Raw genomic sequence first — 23,778 nt, 5'->3', positions numbered from 1 at the left:
CAGCCTCCCGCAGCCGGATCCCATCACACCCTCACAGGAGCAGGTGCTGTGAACGGGTGACAGGGCCACTGGCCCAAAGGAAGCGGTTGGCTATGGCTCTGGGGTGGACCAGGGGCCCTGGGCCCCTCTCTGGAGGCCCTTGGCTCAGGGTGGGGTGGGGGCGAAGGTGGACCCCGTCACAGAGCGCAGAGCTGGTCAGGGAGCTCCCTGTGGACAGAGGACTGCCCCGCTCCAGCTCTGCGCCCCAGAGTGCGTTCCTGGGGTGCCTGCGGGGAGGCAGGGCTTGGCCTGGGGTCAGGGGTCAGGGTCCACGCTCAGGGCCTGGGCTCAGGGCTCGGGGTTAGGGCTTGGGCTCAGGGTCCAGGGTTAGGGTCTGGGGTCAGGGGTCAGAGTCCACGCTCAGGGTCTGGTACCTGTACGGAAACTTCCTGGCAAACTTCTCCTCGGTCCTGTTCTTACTCTTCTTACCCTGGTGGGACCCCTTGGGGGCCTTCACGTCCATCGCAGAAGGGGGCTAAGCTGGGGTTCGCCCTTCAGCCACAGCTGGAAGACAGGCGGGAGGAGCCAGTCGGGACCTGGATGGCATGGCTTCCCTTTGACTGACCGCCCGCCCTTGTCTGCCCGGGAGATGGGGCCGAGGGGAGGGCTGTGAACTGCCGGTGAGCCGGGGCCCCGCCTCAGCACCCCGCTCCAGGATGCTTGCTCTGCTGTGTGTGTGTGTGTGTGTGTGTGTTAGGGTGTATGTATGTTTGTATGTGTGTGTGTGAGCGTGCAGCTCGATGCGGTTCTATGCCGTGTGCGGCTCCGTGTCGCCCCACGGTCGAGGGGACGCTCGGCTGACCGGCCCCAGGAGGCTCCCAGCTGCTCCCCTGCCGGCAGCCACATCCTCCTCCACCGCACCCCAGCCGCGGCCACCACGGATCTGCCCCCTCTGTGTGAGGACGTGCACGGGGTTGTACGGGTGGGATCGCGCGGCCGGCGCCCTTTGGAGACTGGCGTCCTCCTGCCGTCGCAGGGCTGGGTTTGCGGGGGCTCCCGCCCAGGGCTGAGCTGGACCCACTGTCACCCACGGGACCCCGGGGCAGTTCCCAGGCTGGAGGTGTTACGAATAAAGCTGCTGCAGATGTTCACGTACAAGTTTCTGCACGAAGACAAGACTTTGTTTCTCTGTTGTGGGCGCCTAGGAGTGCAGTCACCAGGCTGACGGAGGCCCATTTTTAGTTTTAAAGGGAACTGCCTCGTGGTTTTCGAGTCGCTGGGTCATTTTCCCTGCCCAGCAGTTACGAGTGGTTCTCTTTTAAGGCACCCAAGAGTAAGGGTAACCCAAGTCAGGGCTGAGAAGGGCTGGGGTTAAGCCCTGACCACTGGGGCTTCATGTGCCCCTTGACCCCAGCGGCTGTCCTAATGTGGCTACACCGTGGTCCCCACAGCCAGCTCCTCCGCACGTGCGTGAACTTCGTGGGCCGATGCCGGCCACCTGCCGGCACCCCGTGCTCCACAGGCGCGGAGGCTCCCAGCGTGGGAGGTCCCGAAGCGCCGGCCGAGGCCCTGGTTCCAGGTGGGGATCGGGTGCATGCTGTCAGCCACCCACGGACACGCCTGACGGGCGGGTCTGACTGCGCCGGGCCAGACAGGTTCCCGGGCCAGACAGGTTCCCGGGAGCCAGTGCCCTGGAAGCAGCCCCGCTGGCGACGCAGGGACAGGGTGGGGAAGGAAAGCTGGGCTGCCCGGCCCCTTGACCAGGACAGCTCCGGGGCGCGCTCCCCACAGCACGGCCCGCGGAGGACCTGGCAGGACTGGGCGGAGTTGCCCACCGTGGGGACACTACATGGAGTGCCTCTTTCCCCCCTTCTCACCTCCCACCCCTACCGAGCCGCGGGAGCTGCTCCCAAGTAAGGCATCTCACAGCAGCACGCACCTGTCCCCCGCCGTGGGACTGGCTGAGCCGCCAGGAACCAGGCGGAGAAGGCGAAGGCTGGTCAGGTCCCCCCAGCACCGCGTCTGACCACAGACAAGCGCGAGCACACACACACAGGCCGTCTGGCCCCGGCATCACTCCCCCCGCCACACCCCTCTGGAGCGGGGCAGCCACTGGCTGCTGGCTCCTCTTTCCCTGCCAGACCTGAAGCCCACCCCCCATCCCAGGCTGGGGCTGCCCACCCAACCCTCTGGAGTCCCAGCAGCTGGGTTTCCATGACAACACTTTGCATGATAATGGATCTCCTGAAATCTGAAGCAAAGCCGCCAGAAAACAAGGCGCCCCTTCCCAAGCCTGGGGTCTGGGTTCCCAGGAGGCCGCTGTCCCAGTGGGGATTGGGTTTTCTCTCCTGGGGGAGAGGTGGAGAGATGGGCCAGGCTGCTCCCCCGGAGGGCTTCGAGGGCTGCCTGGGGCAGGTGCCCCGGCATTGTGACAGAGCGTGCTGGCCGTGAGGCTGGATGGCCCCACTGGGCACAGAGCACCTGGACAAGGCCACGCAGGAAGCCCTGGCCTGTGAGCCCCGAGCACAGCGTCCTGGAGGCCGGGCCCCACCAAGGAGTCCTCCTGACCCTGACTTGCCGCCGGCAAAGGGCCGTGTGGACGGGGCAGCTCCACACCAGCGCAGGCTAGGGGCCTTTGTGGCCTCTGACGTGGGACCAGGGTTGTTACGAGGACACCAGGGACCTGTCAGTGGCCCTGGCCCCCAGCCCTTTGCTATCAGGTAAAGCTTTCAGCCCCCCTCCCCCGAGGAGCCAGGAGAGGGCCCTGGTACAGGACGGGGCTGGGTCCGCACAGGAGGTGAAGTGCCTGTTAAGCTCCGTGCAGGACCTTGTTTAATGTTTCCATCTGATGGAGGACATATTACCATCATCCCATTTTCAGGTAAGGAAACTGAGGCTCTAAAAGGTGAACTGCTGGGCTTTCCTGGTGGCGCGGTGGTTGAGAGTCCGCCTGCCGATGCAGGGGACACGGGTTCGTGCCCCGGTCCGGGAGGATCCCACATGCCGCGGAGCGGCTGGGCCCGTGAGCCATGGCTGCTGAGCCTGCGCGTCCGGAGCCTGTGCTCCGCAACGGGAGAGGCCACAGCAGTGAGAGGCCCGCGTACCACAAAAAAAAAAAAAAAAAAGTTAACTGCTCTGCCTGCATCCCCCCTCCCCCAGCACGTGGGGAAGAGGTGGGGTCCAGGCTGTGTCTGGGCCACGTGGTGCAGTCCTGGAGGGGCTGGGCGACAGCACCCCACGCCCACTGGGCCCCACCTGCAGACCTTCCAAGCCCTGGGCCTGGCCCTGCAAACTGTGCCAAGCCTGCTTCCCGCGGGGCAGGAGGGCCCTGCCGGGTCCGGGGCAGGCCTCCGTCCCACTGCTGCTCCCCAAGCCGACTTGGGGCTGCCCTTCCCAGCCACACAGGCTGCCTCCCCGCTCCCAGCAGGGACCCAGTCAGGGTATGGATCGCAGGGCCTGGCACTGACCCTGCCCAGGAAGATGCCGATGTGAGGGCCACTGCCCACGCCCCCAAGCCAGCCCCCCCAGCAGGGAGCCTGCAGCCAGAAAGGAGTGAGTGAGCGAACCCCCCAAGGGGCCAGCTACTCACCGGGCCACCTGAATGACGCCAGAGCGGGGTGGGGGGGGAGACGCTGGCTACGGTCCTGGCTGCCATGCACCAGGTGAGCACCTGGAGCACCGGCCCCAGGGCCCCAGGGGCCAGGCCCACAGGCTCATTGCAGCATCAGAAGCCCCTGAGGTCACAATCAGTGACACTGCAGCCACTAAGCCACGTGGGTTGGAATCCAGCCTGAAGCCCTGCTGGCCGGGGCATGGCCGTGAGGGCAGCTGCGTGAGGGCTGGGCTGGCGGACGTTCCAGCTTCGAGGACCCCGGACGGGAGCACCCACACCTACACGTTTGGTGGCAGAGCCCCCTAGCCCTCCTTCAGACTAAGTGCAAGAGAAGGCCAAGAAATAGCGAACAACTCGCCCTGGTGGCGTTAGAGCTCCTTTTCTGGCTGACCTTGACTGAGCCCTAGCTGCAGCCCCGGAACCGTCGGGCTGGGCCAACGCAGGGGAGTACGGTTGGTTAGGGCGCACCTCCGGGGCCTGCTTCCCCATGGAGGCCCCGCCAGGCTCAGAACCGTCAGGGTCGCCACCGGCCTAGCAACAGCGAGCGTGGCCAGGGCACTTGTGTCCCAAGTGGGGACTGGAGAAGAGGAGAGGCAAATGGTATAAAAAGCAAGGCCTCCTCCTGCCCTGATGTCCTAGGCCTTTATCTGCGAGCGAACACGTGGGGAGCGTGTCAGCTGGGGTCCCCGGAGCAGCCCCGAGATGCGGGTTCTAGTCGAGGGACCTGCCGAGGGAGGGACGCAGGACAGGGCAGGTCTGAGCTGCCGACTGGTCCCAGGGGAGCCCTGCAGGGACCTCCCCGGAGCTGTTCGTGCCCTGAGGTGGGGGCAGCCTTTCGGGCCCGGGCGGTCACGCCTGACCTGGGGCCTGTGGTGTCCCGTCCCCGGGCGAGCAGTGCTGGGGACGCCAGCCTGGTCCAGAGGTCCGCGCAGGCCCAACCTCTTGGTCACAGAAGAAAGGGAGAGTGAGACGGAGGAGGAGGTTTGCAGAGACGGCTGTGCTGTCAGGAGACTCCCAGGAGCCTGGGAGGGAGGTGGACGGGTCCACACGGGCCTCCAGGGCTGTGCAGGAGCTGGACTTCCCAGCAGGCTGTCCACAGCCTTAAGCCTGACTTAGGTTCCCTTGACTCTTCTCTGGGCCACGGCGTCTTGGACCACGGCTTAGAAGGAGCAGCGGGGGAGCGTCGGCACGCTCCCAGGGCCCCATCGGCCCCTCTGAGCTCACACGGGGGTTGGGGCTGTGAAGGGCTGGGCTGGCCGTGGGCGTGCCAGGTGAGAGCCCGGCCCCTGCCCCACTCGCCGTGCCACCCTGGGCACACACGACCCGATCACTCCAACCGCCTCTCTTGCTTCTGCCTCCCCAGTGGAAAGATGGGTCTGTAAGTGGACCCTGTGTGCGTTACTCTGGGTGCCCAACCCCCGCCCCGGCCCCGCCCACAGATGATGCGCCCCGATTGGTTCCTGGCTTAGAGCGTCTTTTAAAACGTAGGCCCAGATGTTCTAACCACAGAAGCAGGCAGCCAGCTTACGGCCCAGGAGGGCATTGCCGCCTGGAACCCTCAACCTGGTGCTGGAGGGGTCTGCTCCCAAGAAAACAAGGTTCCCAAAGGGCCCCAGGTGGGCCTCCCACCTCAAGGGCCTTTTAAATGCTGACAGGGGTGCAAACTCAAAAGGAATCTCGTAACATGACCTGTTCACTTACTGAACCCGACTGTAAGGAAACAGACTGAGAACAACCACTTAAATAGTTTAAAGTTAGGGCTTCCCTGGTGGCTCAGTGGTTGAGAGTCTGCTGCCAATGCAGGGGACACGGGTTCGTGCCCCGCTCCGGGAAGATCCCACATGCCGCGGAGCGGCTGGGCCCATGAGCCATGGCCGCTGAGCCTGCGCGTCCGGAGCCTGTGGTCCGCAATGGGAGAGGCCACGACAGTGAGAGGCCCGCGTACCTCAAAAAAATAAAAAAGTTTTAAATTACGTTTCACGTAATACAGTATTGAGAACTTTTTAATATTATTCTTAAGATCAACATGCGAAGTCCAAGCATCTCTCTCTGACGTGAGATATTCTGCTCAGTCCAGTGACACGAAGAGGAAAGCGGCCAGGTGGTCACTGTGGGGAACCAGGAGAGGACGAGGCGGCCTGCCGGCGGCTGCACACGCGCCCACGGGAGAAGGTGGCACACTAGTGCTCTGCGGCAGCTACGGGGGCGTCCCAGACGCCCATGCACTGAAGATGCCCACTTTATAGTCAGTTTCGTAAAAGAAAATATCTCGTGGACTCAGGAAAGCAAGGGGATAAAAACAGTAGCAACCGGGAACATGGACTTAGATGAGTTGTGTGATTAAAAGCTCTGTCGGGGGAGCTGATGGGGAAGACGTCAGTCTTGGCTCACCTGGCGGCTCCGAGCTAAGACGTCAAGGACGCAGCGTGGCTGCCCCTCCCCGTCAGCCAGGCGGGTGGACGGCACTGCTGCTGTCCCGCCTCCTTGCCCCGACGCTGTCCCCGGGCTTACCCGAGAGCATGCCGTCTTCACAGAAACGGGAGCGGGACAAGGAAAGCGACAGCAGCGGCTTAGCCTCAGCAGCCCTTCTGCGTGATGTCCAGCCCCGATGACTTCGTGGTCTCCAGGGTGGTGAACACCTGCCCACGGGAAGGAAACAACACGAATTCACACTTAGCTGTCGGTACTGGAGCTCTGCTCTAAGAAACCACGTCCTGAACGTGACATCAACATCATCCTTTAAGGCATACAGAGCAGTTATGAATATAAAATTTGTCTATTGACAACATGCTTCATCACAGTTTTCCAAACCACACCGAGTCCACATCTACAAGCTCCCGTGTCCGTACCTGTGCACACGTGGGGTGGATCCCAATGGTGTCGTCCAGCAGCTGCTTCGTGAGCCCACATTTCATGGCGGCTGCAAATCCTTGGGTGATCTCGCCGGCCTTCGGTCCAAGGACGTGAAATCCTATCACCCGATCCTTCCAAAGGGAAGCCAGTAGGTTAAGGATCTGAAGAGGGATCTTGTCATCCCAAGTTCACCGTTGAAACTGACAGCAACTCCCAGAGAAAAGCACCTCTAATGCTGAACTGAGCAGAGAAGAGCACCATGAAACCGTGCCCTGCGAGAATCTGTTGGGTGAGCCAGTAAATGCACAGCCTGTGTGAACACGCACTCAGCTTTACCGGAACGGGCAATTTACCTGCTGCGCGAAGGAGTCTGTCAGTACGATGGACGTTTCTGCATTACACTGAGAGCGCGCTAAATGACAACACGACAAAACCCGACTAACAGCCGGTGCTGGAATAAGGCTAAGTTCGGAGGCAGCAGGCGCTACTCCCAGCCCAGGACGCAGGCTGCCCGGCTCCGAGTCGGCTCAGCAGACACCCCACCCCAGGGACCGCGAGCCGTAAGGACGCACGGCTCTCGTCCCTGCGCGCATGCAGCCCCGGGGGACGCGGGTTCGTCCCTGTGCACTCCCGGGACTCAGGCTTCCTCTCTCCATGTCTTCGCATCACTTTTCTTCATCCAGAGCTTCAGGGTTAAAGTGCACAAGGTGAAGAGAGAGGGCATGAGAGGCGGCAGGAGTCTGTGCCCCCCACTCTCCAGGCTCCCGCGGCAGGTGGGCAAACGGATACCCCGTGAGCTGCGCTCCCAGGGGGCCGTGGACGGGAACCTCTGAGGGGTGCACGTGCAGCAAAGTGGGAGAAGGCGCGGCCCAGAGAGGGGGAAGCCACTTACTGATGAAAGTGAGGAGCTTCTGAGAGATGGAAGCCTGTCCGTGGTTTTCAGCATAGCTCCAGGAAGACAGTGAGTGGTGGCGTGACACTCCAGAAATGGAAATTTGGACAAAAGTACAAGAAAGGGGCAGTAGGTCACTGCTCACTGGCAACGCACCTGGTCACCCGAGAGCTCTGATGGAGATGGACGACGGGATTAACGTTGTTTTCATGCCTGACAACACAACATCCTTTCTGCAGCCCGTAGATCAAGAAGTAATGTGGACTTTCAAGTCTTATTATGTAAGAAATACACTTTGTTAGGTTGTAGCTGCCATAGACGGTGATTCCTCTGATGGATTTGGGCAAAGTAAACTGAAAACCTTCTGGAAAACATTCACCGTTCTAGATGCCATTAAGAACGTTTGCGGGACTTCCCTGGCGGTCCGGTGGTCAGGACTGCGTGCTTCCAGTGCAGGGGGCGCAGGTTCGATCCCCGGTCGGGGGACTAAGATCCCACGTGCCTCACGCGCATGGCGTGGCCAATAAAAATTAAGAGGAAAAAAAAAAAGAACACTTGTGATTCATGGGAAGAGGTCAGAATATCCAAATGAAGAGGAATTTGGAAGAAGCTGATTCCAGCCCTCCTGGATGACTTTGAAGGGTCGAGACTTCATGGAGGAAGGACTGCAGACGTGGTGGGAACGGCAGGGGAGCCAGAACTAGAAGTGGAGCCTGAAGATGGGACTGAATGGCTGCCATCTTGCGATGAAACCTGGGAACGGATGAGGGGCCGCTTCTCGTGGATGAGCAAAGAGAGCGCTTTCTTAACACGGAGCTACTCCTGGTGAAGAGGCTGTGCAGAGAGCTGAAACGACAGCAAAGGCCTTAGGATGTGACACAGACTTCGTTGATAAAGGAGCTGCGGGGCTTGAGAGGATCGACTCCAGTTTTGAAGGAAGTTCTGTGGGTAGAATGCTGCCAAACAGCACTGCTGCTCCAGGGAAATCATTCATGAAAGGAAGAGGCCATCAGTGCAGCGAACTTCATGGTGGCTTTGTTCTCAGAAATGGCCGCAGCCATCCCAGCCTCAGCAGCCTCCATCCTGATCAGTCAGCGGCCGCCAGCACCGGAGGCGAGACCCTGCGCCAGCAGAAGGGCTACAACTGGCTGGCGCTCAGGTGATGGTCAGGGTTTTTTAGCATATTTTTAAATTAAGGTCGTACATTGTCTTTTTAGACGTAACGCGATTGCACACATAAGAGACTGCCATATAGTGTAAACATAACCTTCATAAGCACTGGGAAACCAAAGGATTTTGTGGCTCACGTTACTGCAAAACTCGATTTATGGCAGTGTTCTGGAACCTAACCTGCAGTATCTCTGAGGTATGCCTGTATTTCCAAATGTACACAAACACACTCCTTAAATTTCATCACTGATGACCCAAATTTTCACAGATCCTGTGGTTCTAAACTGCCAAGGTAGACAGCTCTGGAGTGACACATTCTGATGACTCTGAAAAGTTAAGTCACTGCCCAGCTGTCACTCTTCAGACACAGTGCCCGGGTAACAGTTTCAAGGATTTCCACCTGGCCCTTAGAGCTATCGTTAAAGAGATTATAAAAACCCAAATACTAGAATAAAAGATTTGTTTTACAATTAGAACATTCCTGCTTCCAACCGTATGACGTACATTGTCGAATTTACTGCAGATAATCTTCGCGTAACAGGTGTTGCTGTCTCTGCAGGCCACTGTCCACTCGAGAGGCCAGAACAAAGTGTGGTAGACCTGCAAGAGAGAGGCCAAGGTCGGTGTCCACGGAGACCGCCGCTTGACAGGCTCCTCCTTATACAAAGACGACAATTTCTGTACCAGCTCTCAGAAGTTTAAACTTGCATGATCCCAGCTTATGAATCTGACGGGAGCATCTGGGCGAGCTCCTAACTGCCATCTGCAGAGTGTGTGACCTTTGCTTTGCTCTGCCGTTCGTCCCGAAACATCTCCCATTAACTAACTTCGCTTCTCAAGCACCTAGAGGGCTACTCTCCAAGCAGCCAACGCGCCAGGCCCTGTGGGGCTGAGACAGTAAAGAAAGCCTTGGGTCCTGCCCTCCATCGGTTCACACGCCTCCTGTGAGGTTCACATTCAAACCAAATGTAGGAGAAGCAGAAGCCACAAGACAGTCCAGCCACCCACGGTATGAGGAACACTGCCCCCGCCACCTGAAGGCCCCCCTCTGCCAGAGCCCAGGGTACCTCGAAGGCTCCCAACTTGCTCAGGCCTCAGGGACGGACCACACAGCGTCCGTCCCCTCATCCCCTCGGGGCAGCTACACGTCCCGGTGGCCCTCCGCCTAACCGCTCCACGCAGAAGGCGGTGGTTCTGTGTGCGCTGCCAGGATGAGAATGTGTTCTCAGCTCTCCCCTGCAGTGGAGGGACTGAAGTACTGGCTCTTTGTTCTTTAATAGGATTGTGTATTTTACAGCTGGAATACTGTCTTCATTGTTTTTATAACCATGATACAAAGTTATTAAAAGAATAACACAGTGCAGAGAATTACAAAGAAAGTGGGAAAAAAAATCCCACTGTCCAGAAATAACCATTTTAAAAGTTAAGGAAGCATCCGTGGTTAATGCATACGTAGTTGAAATGACATTTTATTTAAAACACATCATAGTTCACAGCTACTTCTAACAAAAAACATTAGGTTTAATGTGTATTTAACAGAAGAGAAATAAACTCTTCCTCATATTTTAATACAAACTTGTCAATCTCTGTGGCTATTAGGAACAGAAGATAAATGCTTCTTCATCTCAAGGCAGTACTCCTAAAATACACCCCTAGGGTTAAGAAAAGAAATGGTGCAAACTCCAAGGTTTTAAACAGGATTTCTGAAACTGCAGGCTCCTGGCTTTGACGTGCCCTGAGCCCCTGCACCCACACCTCTTCCCACACCCTCCACTCCTTTCCTCGTGTGTGTGAGCTGTGTTTTTCCTCCTAGTACTTGGAAGATTTTACTTTAAGTTTCTGATCCTTCTGGTTCAAAGTGGGTGTGAAGCGTGGACCCAACTTCATATTTTCCCTGAAGGCTGTCCCCTTAGACTCCAGCACCCTTAGAATATCCTTTCCCACAGATTTAAAATACCACCTTTACCACACGTTAACTCTTCTAAGCGCTTGAATCAATCTGGGCTCCAGATTCTGTCCCACTAATCTTCCTGCCCACCTGCGTGCCACTCCGGCGCAAGTCTAATTAGTGTAGTTAGAGGATGCATTTCAGTCTCTGACAGGACTGGTCTCCCCCCAGTACTCTCCTTATTCAGAATCACCCCTGGGAATTCCCTGGCGGTGCAGTGCTTAGGACCAGGTGCTTTCACTGCTCAGAGCGCAGATTCGATCGTGGTCGGGGAACTGAGATCCCCCACGCCACGTGGCAAGAGGCCAAAACAAACAAAGAATCTCCCATGATTGTCTTTTTTAAAAGTTTTAATCTCTTAATCAAATTATGCTCACTATGTGCGGATTTTCAAAGCTCTGTGATGAACCCAGCCGCCCGGGCCGCCCCGGTGCCCCTTTAACCAGTCGGCACAGCCGCCCGGGCCGCCCCGGTGCCCCCTTTAACTAGTCGGCACAGCCGCCTGCACGTCCTGCGCGGCCGGTCGCCCCCGGGCTTCTACACAACACGCTCGCGCTGCTCTCACGCGACTCCGTGCTCAGCTTCACTTACTGACTCGCCCTGTTGAGGAGGATTTCACCCGTTCTTCCCCGGCCCCTGCACCCTCTTCCCCACCCTCCCAATTATGCTCAGATTTGCAGCTGGATCACTGGCGGTGTTTCCTCTACTAGGAAGGAGCTGTTCCCAGAGAAATGGGCATCCACATGCAGAAGAAGGAAGTCGGACCCCTACCTCACACGTGTGCAGAAAACAACTCCGAATGGACCACAGACCCACACGGAAGAGCTGAAAACTCTAAAACTCTTAGAAGAAAAAACATAGGCATCAATCTTCACGACTTTGGATTAGGCACTGACTTATCAGAAGTGACATCAAAAGTCCATGTGGCTGGCAACAGAAAACAAAAAAGACATACTGGACTTCATCAGAATGAAAGATTCTCGTGCTTCAACGGGCACCATCAAGAAGGTGAAAAGACAACCCACAGAAATGGTGAACATTTTTACAAATCATCCCTGTGGTATCTCACTAAGGTCTGGATGTACGTTTCCCTGACGATTAATGATACTGAGAACTTTTTCATGTGCTTATTGGCCATTTGTGTATGTTCTTTGGAGAAACATCTATTCAGATTCTTTGCCCTTTAAAACACTGGGTCATTTGGGGGTTTTATTGTCGAGTTGTAAGAGTTCTTTAGATACTCTGCATACAAGTGCATTATCAGAGAGATGAAAGTCCACCGGACGTTACGGCATGAATTTTGTGAACAAATTAATCTTTCTTCTTACACTGTCTTATTGTTTCTACCCTCATCTTCTTTCCACCTTAATTTCCTCATTTAAAAGGAATTATATGTGTATTTATGAGAGGCTTCCTCATTCCTCTTTATAGTTGGAATATTAAAAAAATACTAATAGATCAAATTTTCAGTCCTGTAAAATGCAATAAATAAATGTACAGACTAGGTGGGTTGATCTGCAGTGAGCCTCAGGAAAGAGACCTTAAAGTAACCGCACAAACCTGGGAACCCTTCCTACAGAGACATCCCTTTATCTGGGGTACAGCCTCCTGCATCCTTCCTCTCACGTGCCTGCCGAGCTTAATTGCTCATTGATTTCGGAAAGTTTTAGAACTAAGTGTTAAATCCATAATTGTTACCATCACTTTTCCAAGACCCAAGTAAAAGTTCACCACTGCAAACGGGTGGTTCATTATTACCAGAAGTGAATTATAAACACGTAGCAAATAAAGTCCTCTACAATGGAAATTTCCCATCGAAAACACCACCTAAAATAGCACCGTCTGTCATCATCCTGGTCCCCCAGCCCGGAAACGTAAAGGAGAGTCTCAGGAAGTCACTCGGCCACTTAGCGCGGGAGCCTCGGCGCCGTGCTTCAGACGATTCCCGCAGCCAGGGGAGGGCCTGCGGCTTCAAACTTCGAGTAGTCCTAAACCTCTGACCCTGTTCACCTCCCCGCCCCTCCTGCTTACGAGGCAGTTAGGACCAGACAGGCAGGGGTGGAGGCGAGGCGAGAGCACCTTCGGGGCGCCTGAAGGGCCCCCAGCAGGCCGACAGCCCCGGACCTGCCCCTCCCCTGAGCCCGCGGGTGGCGGAGGGTCCCGGACCAGGTCCTGCCTGTGTCTGGCTCCTGTCACGCCAAGCGGGCGGGGGTGGACGGCAGACCCAGCCCGGACCAGCGAACGTCCCTCATAATTTGTAGCTGAGACGAACAACAGTGAGTCAGTCAGCTGCTCCAAAGGCCAGAACTACGGGTGAACTCGGAGCAGGGAAGGGCCACGTTCTGCCGCTCCGTGCATTTCTGTTCCTGCAGGGACCGCACTGCCCGCACACACACGTGAACCCCGACCAGGGAGAGGAGCCGACGCGTCTCCCAGCTCCTGCCTCCCACCCCTGCGCAAGGCCTCGGGCGCTCCCGAAGGTCGCACGGCGACCCTCCCGTCAGCCTCCGCGCGCAGCTCGGAGCCTCCCGTCAGCCTCCGCGCGCAGCTCGGAGCCTCCCGTCAGCCTCCGCGCGCAGCGCCCTTCTTTCCCCGGCTGTGTGACTATTACAGTCCGCTACAGACAGGGCTCGCGTTATCCAATTTCCAGTTTTCCTGAAGTAGGGATACAATTTCCTACAACACAACCAGCACAGCAACTCGCAAAACGACAAAATAAAACGTGGCTGAAGACAAACCGTGGATTAAAAGAGAAGGTCTGAACATGCCACAGTCACACCGCCTTACTTCCAGATTCTCCTTCCGGTACACTTCCACGGCTTTCTCCTCCGCGTACCCGCAGCAGCCGTACTCCAGGGGCGTGAACACCACGGTGGGGGCATTGATATAGTCACACTGCAAGACAAACCAGTCACGGTCTTTCATTTCGTGGTCCTTTTTACAGGGAAAATCCATACGACGCACGTTTGTAAAAGGAAGATCAACAAGCACGGCCCCGTGCAGGTGACCCTCACCGCCAGCGCTTCAGGCAACTGAGTCACTGAGCAGACGGGCGCGCCCCGACTCCGGGGCAGGGACCACGCGCTGCCATTGCACCGGGACCTGGGCCACCGCAGCCGTGCACATGACCGTGGCCCTGCAGGGATGAGCGGAGAAGCCGCTCACTGCGCAGGGCAGGGCGAGCGGCCCAGCCCGCCCCGGGGAGACGGCCACGCGCATGGAGGGCCGCCACACCGCGGGGCCCGGAGATGGGACCCTTCAGGGCCCTTATCAGCCTGGGACAGAGCACAGGAGGACATCACGGGAAGGCTGCAGACCCTGAGCCCCACACGCCGTCCCCAGCAGCCCTGCATCCCGGGCCGCGAGTGTGAGCACAGGCGCACGCCTGTCTGGAGACTGTGACTGCACAGAGAGAAAGCGTGTGCGGGGCCGAGAAAGGGGGCGGGCAGAGCCAGCGAGGAAGGTCACTGTGCTTCCCGCCCACAGCTCCGCAAGGGCAGCGGTGCCCACCGCACAACTTCCCCCACCCCGCCAACAGCTCACAGGTGACTAGCTCAGGGGAGACTCCAACCCAAAGGGACCGACCGGCTGCCCAGGTTGCAAGAGGAAAAGGGGCAAGGGGCAAGGCCCAGCACTGCACGTCCATCTAATTCTTCCCTCTGTAGGATATGAACTAGAGGCGAAGGGAGAGGCCCCCAGTGGTGAAGCCCCTGGGTGGTGGTTGGACAGGAAGAAATGCTGAGCCAGAGTGGGAGCCAACCAGGAACCCCACCCTTTCGGGGCCCAGAGCAGCCTCGAGCCCAGCCCCACCCCAGCCTGGTCCTCCCTCCAGGTTACTGTGGGATCCTCACGAGAAACCCCGTCGACGTGACGGCCTGAGCAAGGCGCTGCTTTGCGGCCCAAGAGAAAAGCCAATCACGCGCCACCGGGCGTCCCTGCACCCGGTGGACAATGTGGACACCGCGTGCCAGCCTGACCCTCACCTTCGGCCCCGACACGTCGTGTTCCACGACCTGCAAATCGCGGACCAGCCAAGCGTTTGTTCTTTTCCCAGCACGGCTACAGGAAGCCACAGAAGCGCAGACGGCTGCACGTAGCAGCTCCTGACCCCTCCTAGGTCCTCGGCTGCTCATCACTCTGGCCGTCAACCCCGCATCCCGTGGCTTACAGGGGACGCCTCATTCTCAGCAGGTGCTTTTCTCGTGCTTCACATCAGTTGAGGGAAACCAACAGGAAACTCCCCAGCTTCCCCTTTCACCTAAAGCACGTCCCACACCTTGAACTCCGACCTCCACCTGAGCGGGCCCGCGCCTCACCCCACCTGCAGCCTTCCTCCCGCCCTGGTCCTCTGACTTCTCTCTGCACACACGCTGCCCTGTCTTCTCACGTCTCCGCCCACCGCCCCTGGGATCCGCTTCTCAGGACCTCAGGCAACTGCTGTGCTTCCTAGAGCCCGGTGCTCACGCCCCGGGGAGGGGCAGCTCCCCATCCGCCCCCATCCGTTCACACCCTGCCCCCGCCGAGGCCAGCGGGGCCACGGCCCCACCCACACCTCCGTGTGCCCACGAGGTCTCCACACACGACCTCGCTGGGCACCTGGTGGTGAAACACAGCACACGGAGCTCCTTATGAAGAAGCCGGGCCCCAAACATCCCACCTGAACCCGCTCAGGCAAAGCATCAGAGAAACCCAGGACGTGAGACACTCTGCAAGAAGAGTAGCCTGGATCCGTCAAAAAACCCGTCATGAGGGCTTCCCTGGTGGCGCAGTGGTTGAGAGGCCGCCTGCCGACGCAGGGGACACGGGTTCGTGCCCCGGTCCGGGAAGATCCCACATGCCGCGGAGCGGCTGGGCCCGTGAGCCATGGCTGCTGAGCCTTCGCGTCCGGAGCCTGTGCTCTGCAGCGGGAGAGGCCACAACAGTGAGAGGCCCGCGTACCGCCAAAAAAAAAAAAAACCCATCTTGAGAAATAAAGCAAAGAAACAGGTAAATAGAGGCAGGGGCTCTAGCAGATTAAAAGAGACCTAAGAGCTTGAAAAGCCAGATGTGCCGGGCGATGCGCACGTGTGCCCGCGGGTGACGCCCTTTGCTCACTTGCTCAGTGCGGAGATGCAGCTGTGGTTATGGAGGCGAGCACCCTTGCTCTTAGGAGAAGCTTGCTGAAGGCGTTTTCTGGGGGCAAAGCGCCTGCCACTCACTTCCAGAAGCGCAGCAAAACAGTCTTTGTGCTGAACATCCACATACTGGGCAATGCAGGCGGGAGGCATTAACACCTGCACAGTCGGGTGGGAGGCCCGTAGGGTGACTGTCACTAGACCTTCTGCAGTCTGACGCCTTTCTGAATGAAACGCTGGGGGACGTAAAAGCTCCTCACTGCAGCCTCCCAGATTCTTGATGATCTGACACCAGATTGGCTCCCAGACTCCTCCCTCCCAGCTGTGGGACCCCTCGCTCTGCCAGCACATGCCAGGCCTCTCTCTGCACTGAGGCTGGGGCAGCACAGCAAGCCCCCTGAGCACCCCCCCACGCAGCCTGGCCACCTCCCCCGCTGCCCCTCATCTGCCAGCAGGGCACGGGTCCCTGCTCTCCTGACGCGTAGGGCTGGGGGCTCCCGAGACCGCCGTCGGCCCCGGCAGACAGAGCCCGCAGAGCAAGAGGCTCGTCTGTGACCAGAGACTGTGGGAGGTGGGGAGACTGCAGGGGGCGCCACATGCACCGTCAGCCGTGCGTCGGCTGAAACAGAGCCCGGAGTCCGGAGGAGCAGGGTGGCTAGACCAGGTCCACGGGCTGGGCAGGCGCAGAGGCCGGCCCCGTCCGCCCCGGGCCGCAGGGCCCTGCCACCCGGTGACAGAGCAGCATCTGCCCAGGATGCGTTTCCAGACCCCTCCAGTCAGGAGACAGGATGTCCCTACCTGGGCGCCCCCCGTACGTCACCCAGTACAATGGCTTGCACGTTAAGATACGCATAAGATACTTATTTAAACCACCAGTAAACGGTACAGAACTGCAAACGGTTTAGGGGGAAGCTTCCCCGGCAAAACAGGCGCACGGTGCCAGCTGTACTGATTGCCCTCAAATCATGATTTTGCTTTAGACATTATCTCAGAAACAGCAGTAAGAAACTTACCTTTTCTAAACGGCCCCCAAAAAGCCTTCGAGCCAGCAGCCTGCCCGCCTGCACGGCGACGGGCGTGAGCTCAGGCTGACCCTCCACGACGTCCCCGACGGCGTACACATAGGGCACGCTGCTCTGCTCCACGTCGTTCACTGGGATTTTGCCAGTCCTGTTACGTTTGGAAAGAAAAAAGACATTATGACGACGATGCACTGCTGGACACGAACGCCTGTCCAGGGAAAGGCTGATTCAGAGAGAAAGACCCCACGAAGCGCTCAGGCAACTGTGTAGTGAAGCGTCTGCAGGCTCAGACAACCGGGGCACCTCCGGCTCCTGAAGAAACACCCTTCTGTCTGAAAACCCGGGCCCACTTTCTGGGTGCCGAAGTATCTCTAGAGTCCCCCAGACTCAAACCCATAGCTTTGAAATTTTTCTCTGTGCCTGATCAAGGACATACAAATTCATTCATTCATTCATTCAGAAAGTAGGTGAATACATTCCCACAATTTTTTTTAAATAACTGTTTAATGTATGAGATATTTAAGAAAAACATGAAGAGTTATCAATTAATTAATGAAAAAATTGATAATACAGAGCTGCCACAGTACTTACAAAGTAAATTTAAAGCATCGAAACTTTGCATGTTAGTAATTAGATAAGAGTCTCCATGAGCTGATGTGTAGAAACACCGTGCCCCGTGCAGCGCTGGGGCTTTCCCCGTGCAGCGCTGGGACTTTCCCCGTGCAGCGCTGGGACTTGCCCCGTGCAGCGCTGGGACTTTCCCCGTGCAGCCCTGGGGCTTTCCCCGTGCAGCGCTGGGTCTTGCCCCGTGCAGCGCTGGGACTTTCCCCGTGCAGTGTTGGGACTTGCCCTGTGTAGCGTTGGGTCTTGCCCCGTGCAGCGCTGGGTGGTGACGCCCGGGACTCACTTCTCATTGACTTTGACACCAATCTTCTCCAGCCCGATTTTCTTCGTACAGGAGTCACGACCAATTGCTAACAAAACCTACATTTAGAGAGAGAGCAAAAACAAACGATCAATAACAGGAACGACAGAGGGAACCTCACCGTGGACCCTTCAGACATTAAAGGACAGTAACAGAATATCATGAACACCCTATGCCAATACATTTGACAGTTTCGACAAAACAGATTCCTTGAAGGACAGAATGTACCGAACTTGCACCCATACAAGTCTGAGTAACCCTACGTCATGAGCTGCACTGTGCCCCTTCCCCAAATTCATGTTGTAGCCCTAACCCCCAGAACCTCAGAATGTGACTGTGTTTGGAGATGGGGCCTCTGCAGAGGTGATTAAGATAAAACAAGGCCATTAGGGTGGCCTAAACCCAGTCTGACGTGTGTCCTTATATAAGAAGAGGTTTTTGGGACACACACAACAAAAACTGAGTGGTGATCACGTGAGGACACACGGAGAAGTCGGCCGTCTACACGCCCAGGAGACAGGCCTCAGAGGAGAGCAGTCTACTCACACTTCGATCTCAGGGGTCTGGTCTCCAGAGGCGAGAGAAACCCCACCTAGTGGCACTTTGTTATGGCAGCCCTAGCAGACTAAGGAACTCTATACTCACTACAGAAACTGAATCCACGATGTATAAACTTCCCATAAGTTAACTCCAGACCCAGGTGACTTCACTGGTAAAGTCTATGCAACACTTAAGAAATAACACTAAGGACTTCCCTGGTGGCGCAGTGGTTGAGAAGCCGCCTGCCAATGCAGGGGACACGGGTTCGAGCCCTGCTTCAGGAAGATCCCACATGCCCCAGAGCAACTGAGCCCGTGCGCCACAACTACTGAACCTGAGCTCTAGAGTCCATGAGCCACAAATACTGAGCCCACGTGACACAACTACTGAAGCCCGCGCATCTAGAGCCCGTGCTCCGCAAGGAGAGAAGCCACCACAATGAGAAGCCCGCACACCGCAATGAAGAGTAGCCCCCGCTCGCCACAACTTAGAGAAAACCTGTGCGCAACGAAGACCCAGTGCAGCCAAAAATAAATAAAATAAATCAATAATTTTTTTTCCAGTGCAGCCAAATAAATAAATAAATAAACAAATAAATAAAATAAATCAATAATTTTTTAAAAAAAAGAAATAACATCAATGATACACAAACTCTCCGGGACACAGAAGAGGGACCACGTCCCAAGTCCTTTGTAGAAGGCCGGCACAATCACCTGACACAGCATCAAACAAGGGCAGGAAAAGAAAAGAAAATGAGAAGCCAGCACTCTTCGGGAACACAGATGCAAAACCCTTAACAGATGTCAGCAAGTAAAATAGAGCAACGTGAAAAAAGCGGGCTTTGTCCCCAAAATACAAATCTGGTTTAACATACAAAAATCAATCAGTGTAATTCACCACATTAACAGAATAAAGGAGAAAACAACTTAGTCATCCCAATAGATGTGGGGACAGCATTTGACAAAACTGAACACCCGTTGAGGATTTTAATAAAGTCCTCAGCACACGCAGAATTAAAGAGCACTTCCCCAGCCTGATAAAAGGCACCTGCAAAACCCGAGAGCTCACATCCCAGCTGTGATGAAAGACGGCCTCACCGCTGAGATGGGGACCCCCACAATTTCCATTCAACACTGTTGTGGATGTCTTAGTCAGTGTAACAAGGCAAGAAAAAGAAACGAAAGCACGCAGGCTGGAAAGAAGGAACAAAACTGGTGTTTTACCAGAATAAATCCTAAGGGGGCCAATATACAAAAAGCATTTGTATTTCTACTACTACCTACTAACCACTGAAAATTTAAAGTTTAAAATACCATTTACGGTAGCTTAAAAATATGAGATACTTAGAGATAAATTTGACAAAATACATGAAAGACCTCTAGAGCAAAATGACAAAAAGCTGCTGAGAGAAACTAAAGAACTCGCAAATAAATGGAAACATGTATGAGGTTCGTGTACTGGAAAAATCAATGTTGTTAAGATGTCAGTTCTCGCAAATTCATCTACATAAGCAATACCATCTCAATCAAAATCCCAGCAGGACTTTTTTTTTTTTTTAACGAATTGGAAACATGGATGGACCTAGAGCTTTTCATACTAAGCGAAGTAAGTCAAAGACAAGTATATGATATCACTTATATGTGGAATCTAAAAAAATGATACAAATGAACTTATTCACAAAACAGAAGCAGACTCACAGACGTAGAAAACAAACTTATGGTTACCAAAGGGGAAAAGGTGGGGAGGATAAACTAGGAGCTTGGGATTAACAGGCACACACTACTATGTATAAAGTAGATGATCAACAAGGACCTGCTGTAGAGCACAGGGAGCTGTATTCAGTATATTGTATTACCTATAATTGGAAAAACATCTGAAAAAGAACACACACACACACACACACACACACACACACATATCTGAATCACTTTGCTGTACACCTGAAACTAACACAACATTAGTTGTAAAGTAAATCAGTTATACTTCAATAAAAAAATTTCATATGGAAAGGCCCTATGGAAAGTTAGAGAGCCTACCCTCCCTGGTCTAGTACTTACTATAAAGCTTCAATGACCAAAACAGGTCAGAGAGGACAGAAACAGACCCACAGTTAAACATCACATGATCACAAAGGCACCAAAGCAACTCAATGGACAAAGAGAAGTCTTTTCACAGATGGCTCTGGGTATCAACACGGAAGAAAAAGAACCTCAATTCCTACCTCACACTGTAAACAAAAATTGGTTCAAGATGAATTACAGGCTTAAACATAAAAGATAAAGCTATAAAGCTTCAGGAAGAAAATGTAGAATATCTTCACAACCTCTGGGTAGAGCACGCAGAGAACTTTAATCATAAAACAAAAATCTGATGAATTGAACTTCAGCAAAAATTTAAAACTATTGCTCATCAAAAGATGCCATAAAAAACTAAATGGGCAACTAGGTGGGAAGAAATATTCACACACACACATCTGAAAAAGGAATGTACCCACAACACACACAGAACTCCTGCAATTCCAAATAAAATTCAATAACCCAACCAAAAATGCGCCAAAGACTCAAACAGACACTTGATAAGGGAAAATATTTAAACGGCCAAAAAACACATGAGAAGTTGCCAAACATCACTGTAGTCACTAGGAAGATGCAAGCTAAACCTATAACAAGATTCCACTACACATGCACTGGAGCGGCTTAAACAAAAAAGTCGACAACACCAAATGTTGGTGAGGCTACAGGACAACCACAACTCATGCATCCTTGGTGGGAATATAGATTGAGACAATCATTTGGAAGCTGTCTGGCAGCTTCCCCAAAAGTTAAACACAGGAAGTCCCCAATGACCAAGCAATTTCACTGCTAGGTATTTACCCACAAGAAAGGAAAGCGTGTGTCCACAGAAGGCCTCACGCAAGAACCTTCACAGAGTTTTCGTCACAAGAACCCAGGGGCAAACAGCCTGGCATCCCTCCACAGGAAAGTGACCTGTGGTACATTCAGACAATTCATATGGTGAAAAGAGCCAGCCACTGATACACGCCACATGGATGGATCCCGAGTCAGACCCCGAGGAGCACGTACCACGTGGCTCCACATCGTGACATCTAAATAGGAACAGCTGGTCTCTGGTGACAGACCAGATCAGGGTTGCTTGGGGTAAGGTACTGGGAAGGGGTGCGAGACAGCTTTCCGACTCCACAGAAATGCTCTGTTACTCTCAAAGGAGTGTGCATTACAGAAACATGTACACTTGTCAAAGCCAATTGAACTGTGTATATCACTACATGTAAATGATACATCATTACAAAAATAAACAATTCACAATTTTAGATATTTTGCACAACTTTATACCAATACATTTGATAACTTAGATGAAACAGACTAATTCTGAGAAAATATAACAAATCAAAAGTTGATATAGAAAAAAGTAGAAAGCTTTAAAAGGTCCACTGACTGTTAAAGAAAATTGAATATATCTTCACTGAACATTCTAGGCCCTGGTGGTTGCATCAGTGAATTCTATCAAACATACAAAGAACTAATTCTAGTATTACTAAATGCTTCCAGAGAACAGAAAAAGAAGGAACATATTCCAAACATCTTTCATGAGCTAGAATAACTTTGATACCAAAACCTGAAAAGTTCAGTACGTGAAAGGAAAATTATAAGCCAATACAATTCTTGAATAGAGATGCAAAAATTCTAAATAACCAAATCCAACAATATATAAAAAGGACCACTACCAAGTTGGGTTTATCAGGAATACAAAGTTGACTGAACATTAGAAAACCAATGTAATTCAACACACTAACAGGTTAAAGAAAAAAAAATCATAACAGCTACAAAAGAAACAATCTTACAGCTAAAAATCCAATCCTGACTTTTAAAACAAACAAAACCCAAATAACAAATGAAACCGCTAAGCAAACGAGAAATAGAAAATGATTTCTTTAGCGTGATTAAGAATATCTACCCAAACCCTATGGAACACATTACTCTATAACCATGAAACAGTGAAAGCCTTCCTTCCGACCCTGAGAACAGACAGGAGCACCTGGCTCTGCATTTCTTGTTAACACTGCACTGGAGGCCGTGGCTGGTGCCCTTGTGCAAGAAGAAGGAGGAAAGGGAAACAGTCGAAAGGAGGAAGCAAAACCCTCGATATGAACATGCACAAAGAAGACCCCACAAAGTCTAAGGATACATAACCAAATATGTACAAAAAGTCTAAGGATACATAACCAAATATGTACACAAAGTCTAAGGATACATAACCAAATATGACTTCAGCAAGCTTACTGAATACTACGTCAAATCACACAAATCAGCTGCATTTCTATATATCAGCAACAAACAGTGAAAGACAATGACATTGTTTTCATAAAACATCGTTTGTAACTACACAGAAATATGTAAGTACCTAGCAATAAATCTAACAGAAGACCTTCTTGATGTCTACAGAGAAATGTACTAAATTTGCTGGGAACTATGACAGACGGCTTAAGTCAAAGGACAGATATACCATGTTCATGGACTGGGAGAATGGACACTGCAAAGAAGTCCAGTGTTTCCAACTGGTTACGCATCCACCGCAATCCTAATCGAAATCTGAACAGAGGCTGATTTTTATTTTTGTTTTTGTTTTACATATTTTTGGCGTTGGTGAGCCTCTCCACGTTATCTACTTTTAATTGAAAAGAATCATGTTATAAGAGTGTGTAAAACATAAGTGTACAGTTTACGTTAAAGGTATAAACTACAGTTTACAAAAGAAATGGTCTCTAAATATCATCAGTTTAAATTAGAATTGTTGCCACCCAAAAGTCCAGGGACTAGTCACACTGGAGATTTTACATTGTTTTTGAAAATATCTTTACTGTTGTTTTGATTATAAAGTATATTCAATGTTTATTGCAAAATATTCAAATGCAGGAATGTATAAGACATCTAATTCCCCAGAAGTAAGCACTAAAAGCAGGTATACCTGCTTCCAGATTTTGTTCTCTGCATAGTCACACACACACGTATATTACCATCGTATGCTTCCTGTGCCACTGAAAACTATCAAATGTCAACAGCACAACCACCTTCCATATGTATCAGACTCTCACGAAGAATCAAGAAAAGAGTCAATGCTGGTATAATTTTCCCCTAAGTTTCATCTGCACTAACTTATGAGCGCGTTCATCCACCCACTGCTCACACGACAGAAACTCACCGTGTTGTAAAGGCCCTCAATGATCTCTGTCCCTTCCGTAGATTTAGCCACTACCTTCAGCTTCCCGGGTGACCCCTTCTCCAACTGCTGAACCTGGGGAGGAGGAACAGTGCAAGGATTATCTCTACAGGTGACAGAAAACAGGTGGACCACAGGGTGTGTGTATGTTTAGGTGTTTGGACAGAGAAAAGAGGGCCGTCCCAAGGGACAATGTGGAAGAGAGATAAGTTGCTGGGTTAGCTGGGGACAACAGAAGGGGAGCCACAGAGGGATGCTTTCCAGGCACTGACTTAACAGATGGCGTGTTCCAGGGGACCACTTCCCGAGCACTGAGACAGGCCGGAAACACAGCAGGGAGTACATTCGGTGGGGAAATCCAGAGCTTTATTTCAACTTGTTAAATTTAAAATGCTTGAGAGGAATTCACGTGGAGATGCCCAGCAGGCGGCTGCATAAATGGGTGCGGAGTTGGGGAGGATGCCTGAGCAGAGGCCTCAGCACT

At 53.4% G+C, this 23,778-nt stretch overlaps 2 protein-coding genes across 11 annotated transcripts in view; both read right to left on the bottom strand.

The window, feature by feature from the left end:
• CUNH3orf22 (chromosome unknown C3orf22 homolog) overlaps positions 1–542 on the bottom strand; it is a 2,951-nt gene extending 2,409 nt beyond the window's left edge. Inside the window, exon 1 of one of the 2 annotated variants that reach the window (XM_024763362.1) lies at positions 414–542. In XM_024763362.1, coding sequence (XP_024619130.1) covers positions 414–502 — 89 coding nt within the window. In that variant the 5' untranslated portion in view covers positions 503–542. The remainder of the gene's footprint in view (positions 1–413) is intronic. The other variant, XM_024763361.1, reaches the window with a different exon arrangement.
• TXNRD3 (thioredoxin reductase 3) overlaps positions 447–23,778 on the bottom strand; it is a 33,963-nt gene continuing 10,631 nt past the window's right edge. For 4 of the 9 annotated variants that reach the window (XM_024763353.1, XM_024763354.1, XM_024763359.1 and 1 more), the window contains 6 exons: positions 23,277–23,369; positions 17,499–17,575; positions 16,583–16,739; positions 13,194–13,350; positions 6,442–6,576; positions 5,581–6,231 (listed from right to left, as the gene is read on the bottom strand). In XM_024763353.1, coding sequence (XP_024619121.1) covers positions 5,969–6,231; positions 6,442–6,576; positions 13,194–13,350; positions 16,583–16,739; positions 17,499–17,575; positions 23,277–23,369 — 882 coding nt within the window. In that variant the 3' untranslated portion in view covers positions 5,581–5,968. Of the gene's footprint in view, positions 544–5,580; positions 6,232–6,441; positions 6,577–7,839; positions 8,184–9,011; positions 9,108–13,193; positions 13,351–16,582; positions 16,740–17,498; positions 17,576–23,276; positions 23,370–23,778 lie in introns of those variants that run through there. The other 5 variants (XR_003005708.1, XM_024763355.1, XM_024763357.1 and 2 more) reach the window with 5 other exon arrangements.

The sequence above is a fragment of the Neophocaena asiaeorientalis genome, unplaced genomic scaffold (genome assembly GCF_003031525.2).
Source record: "Neophocaena asiaeorientalis asiaeorientalis breed wild unplaced genomic scaffold, Neophocaena_asiaeorientalis_V1.1 scaffold433, whole genome shotgun sequence".
NCBI lineage: Eukaryota > Metazoa > Chordata > Mammalia > Artiodactyla > Phocoenidae > Neophocaena > Neophocaena asiaeorientalis.
This window is presented reverse-complemented; position numbering and strand designations above follow the sequence as displayed.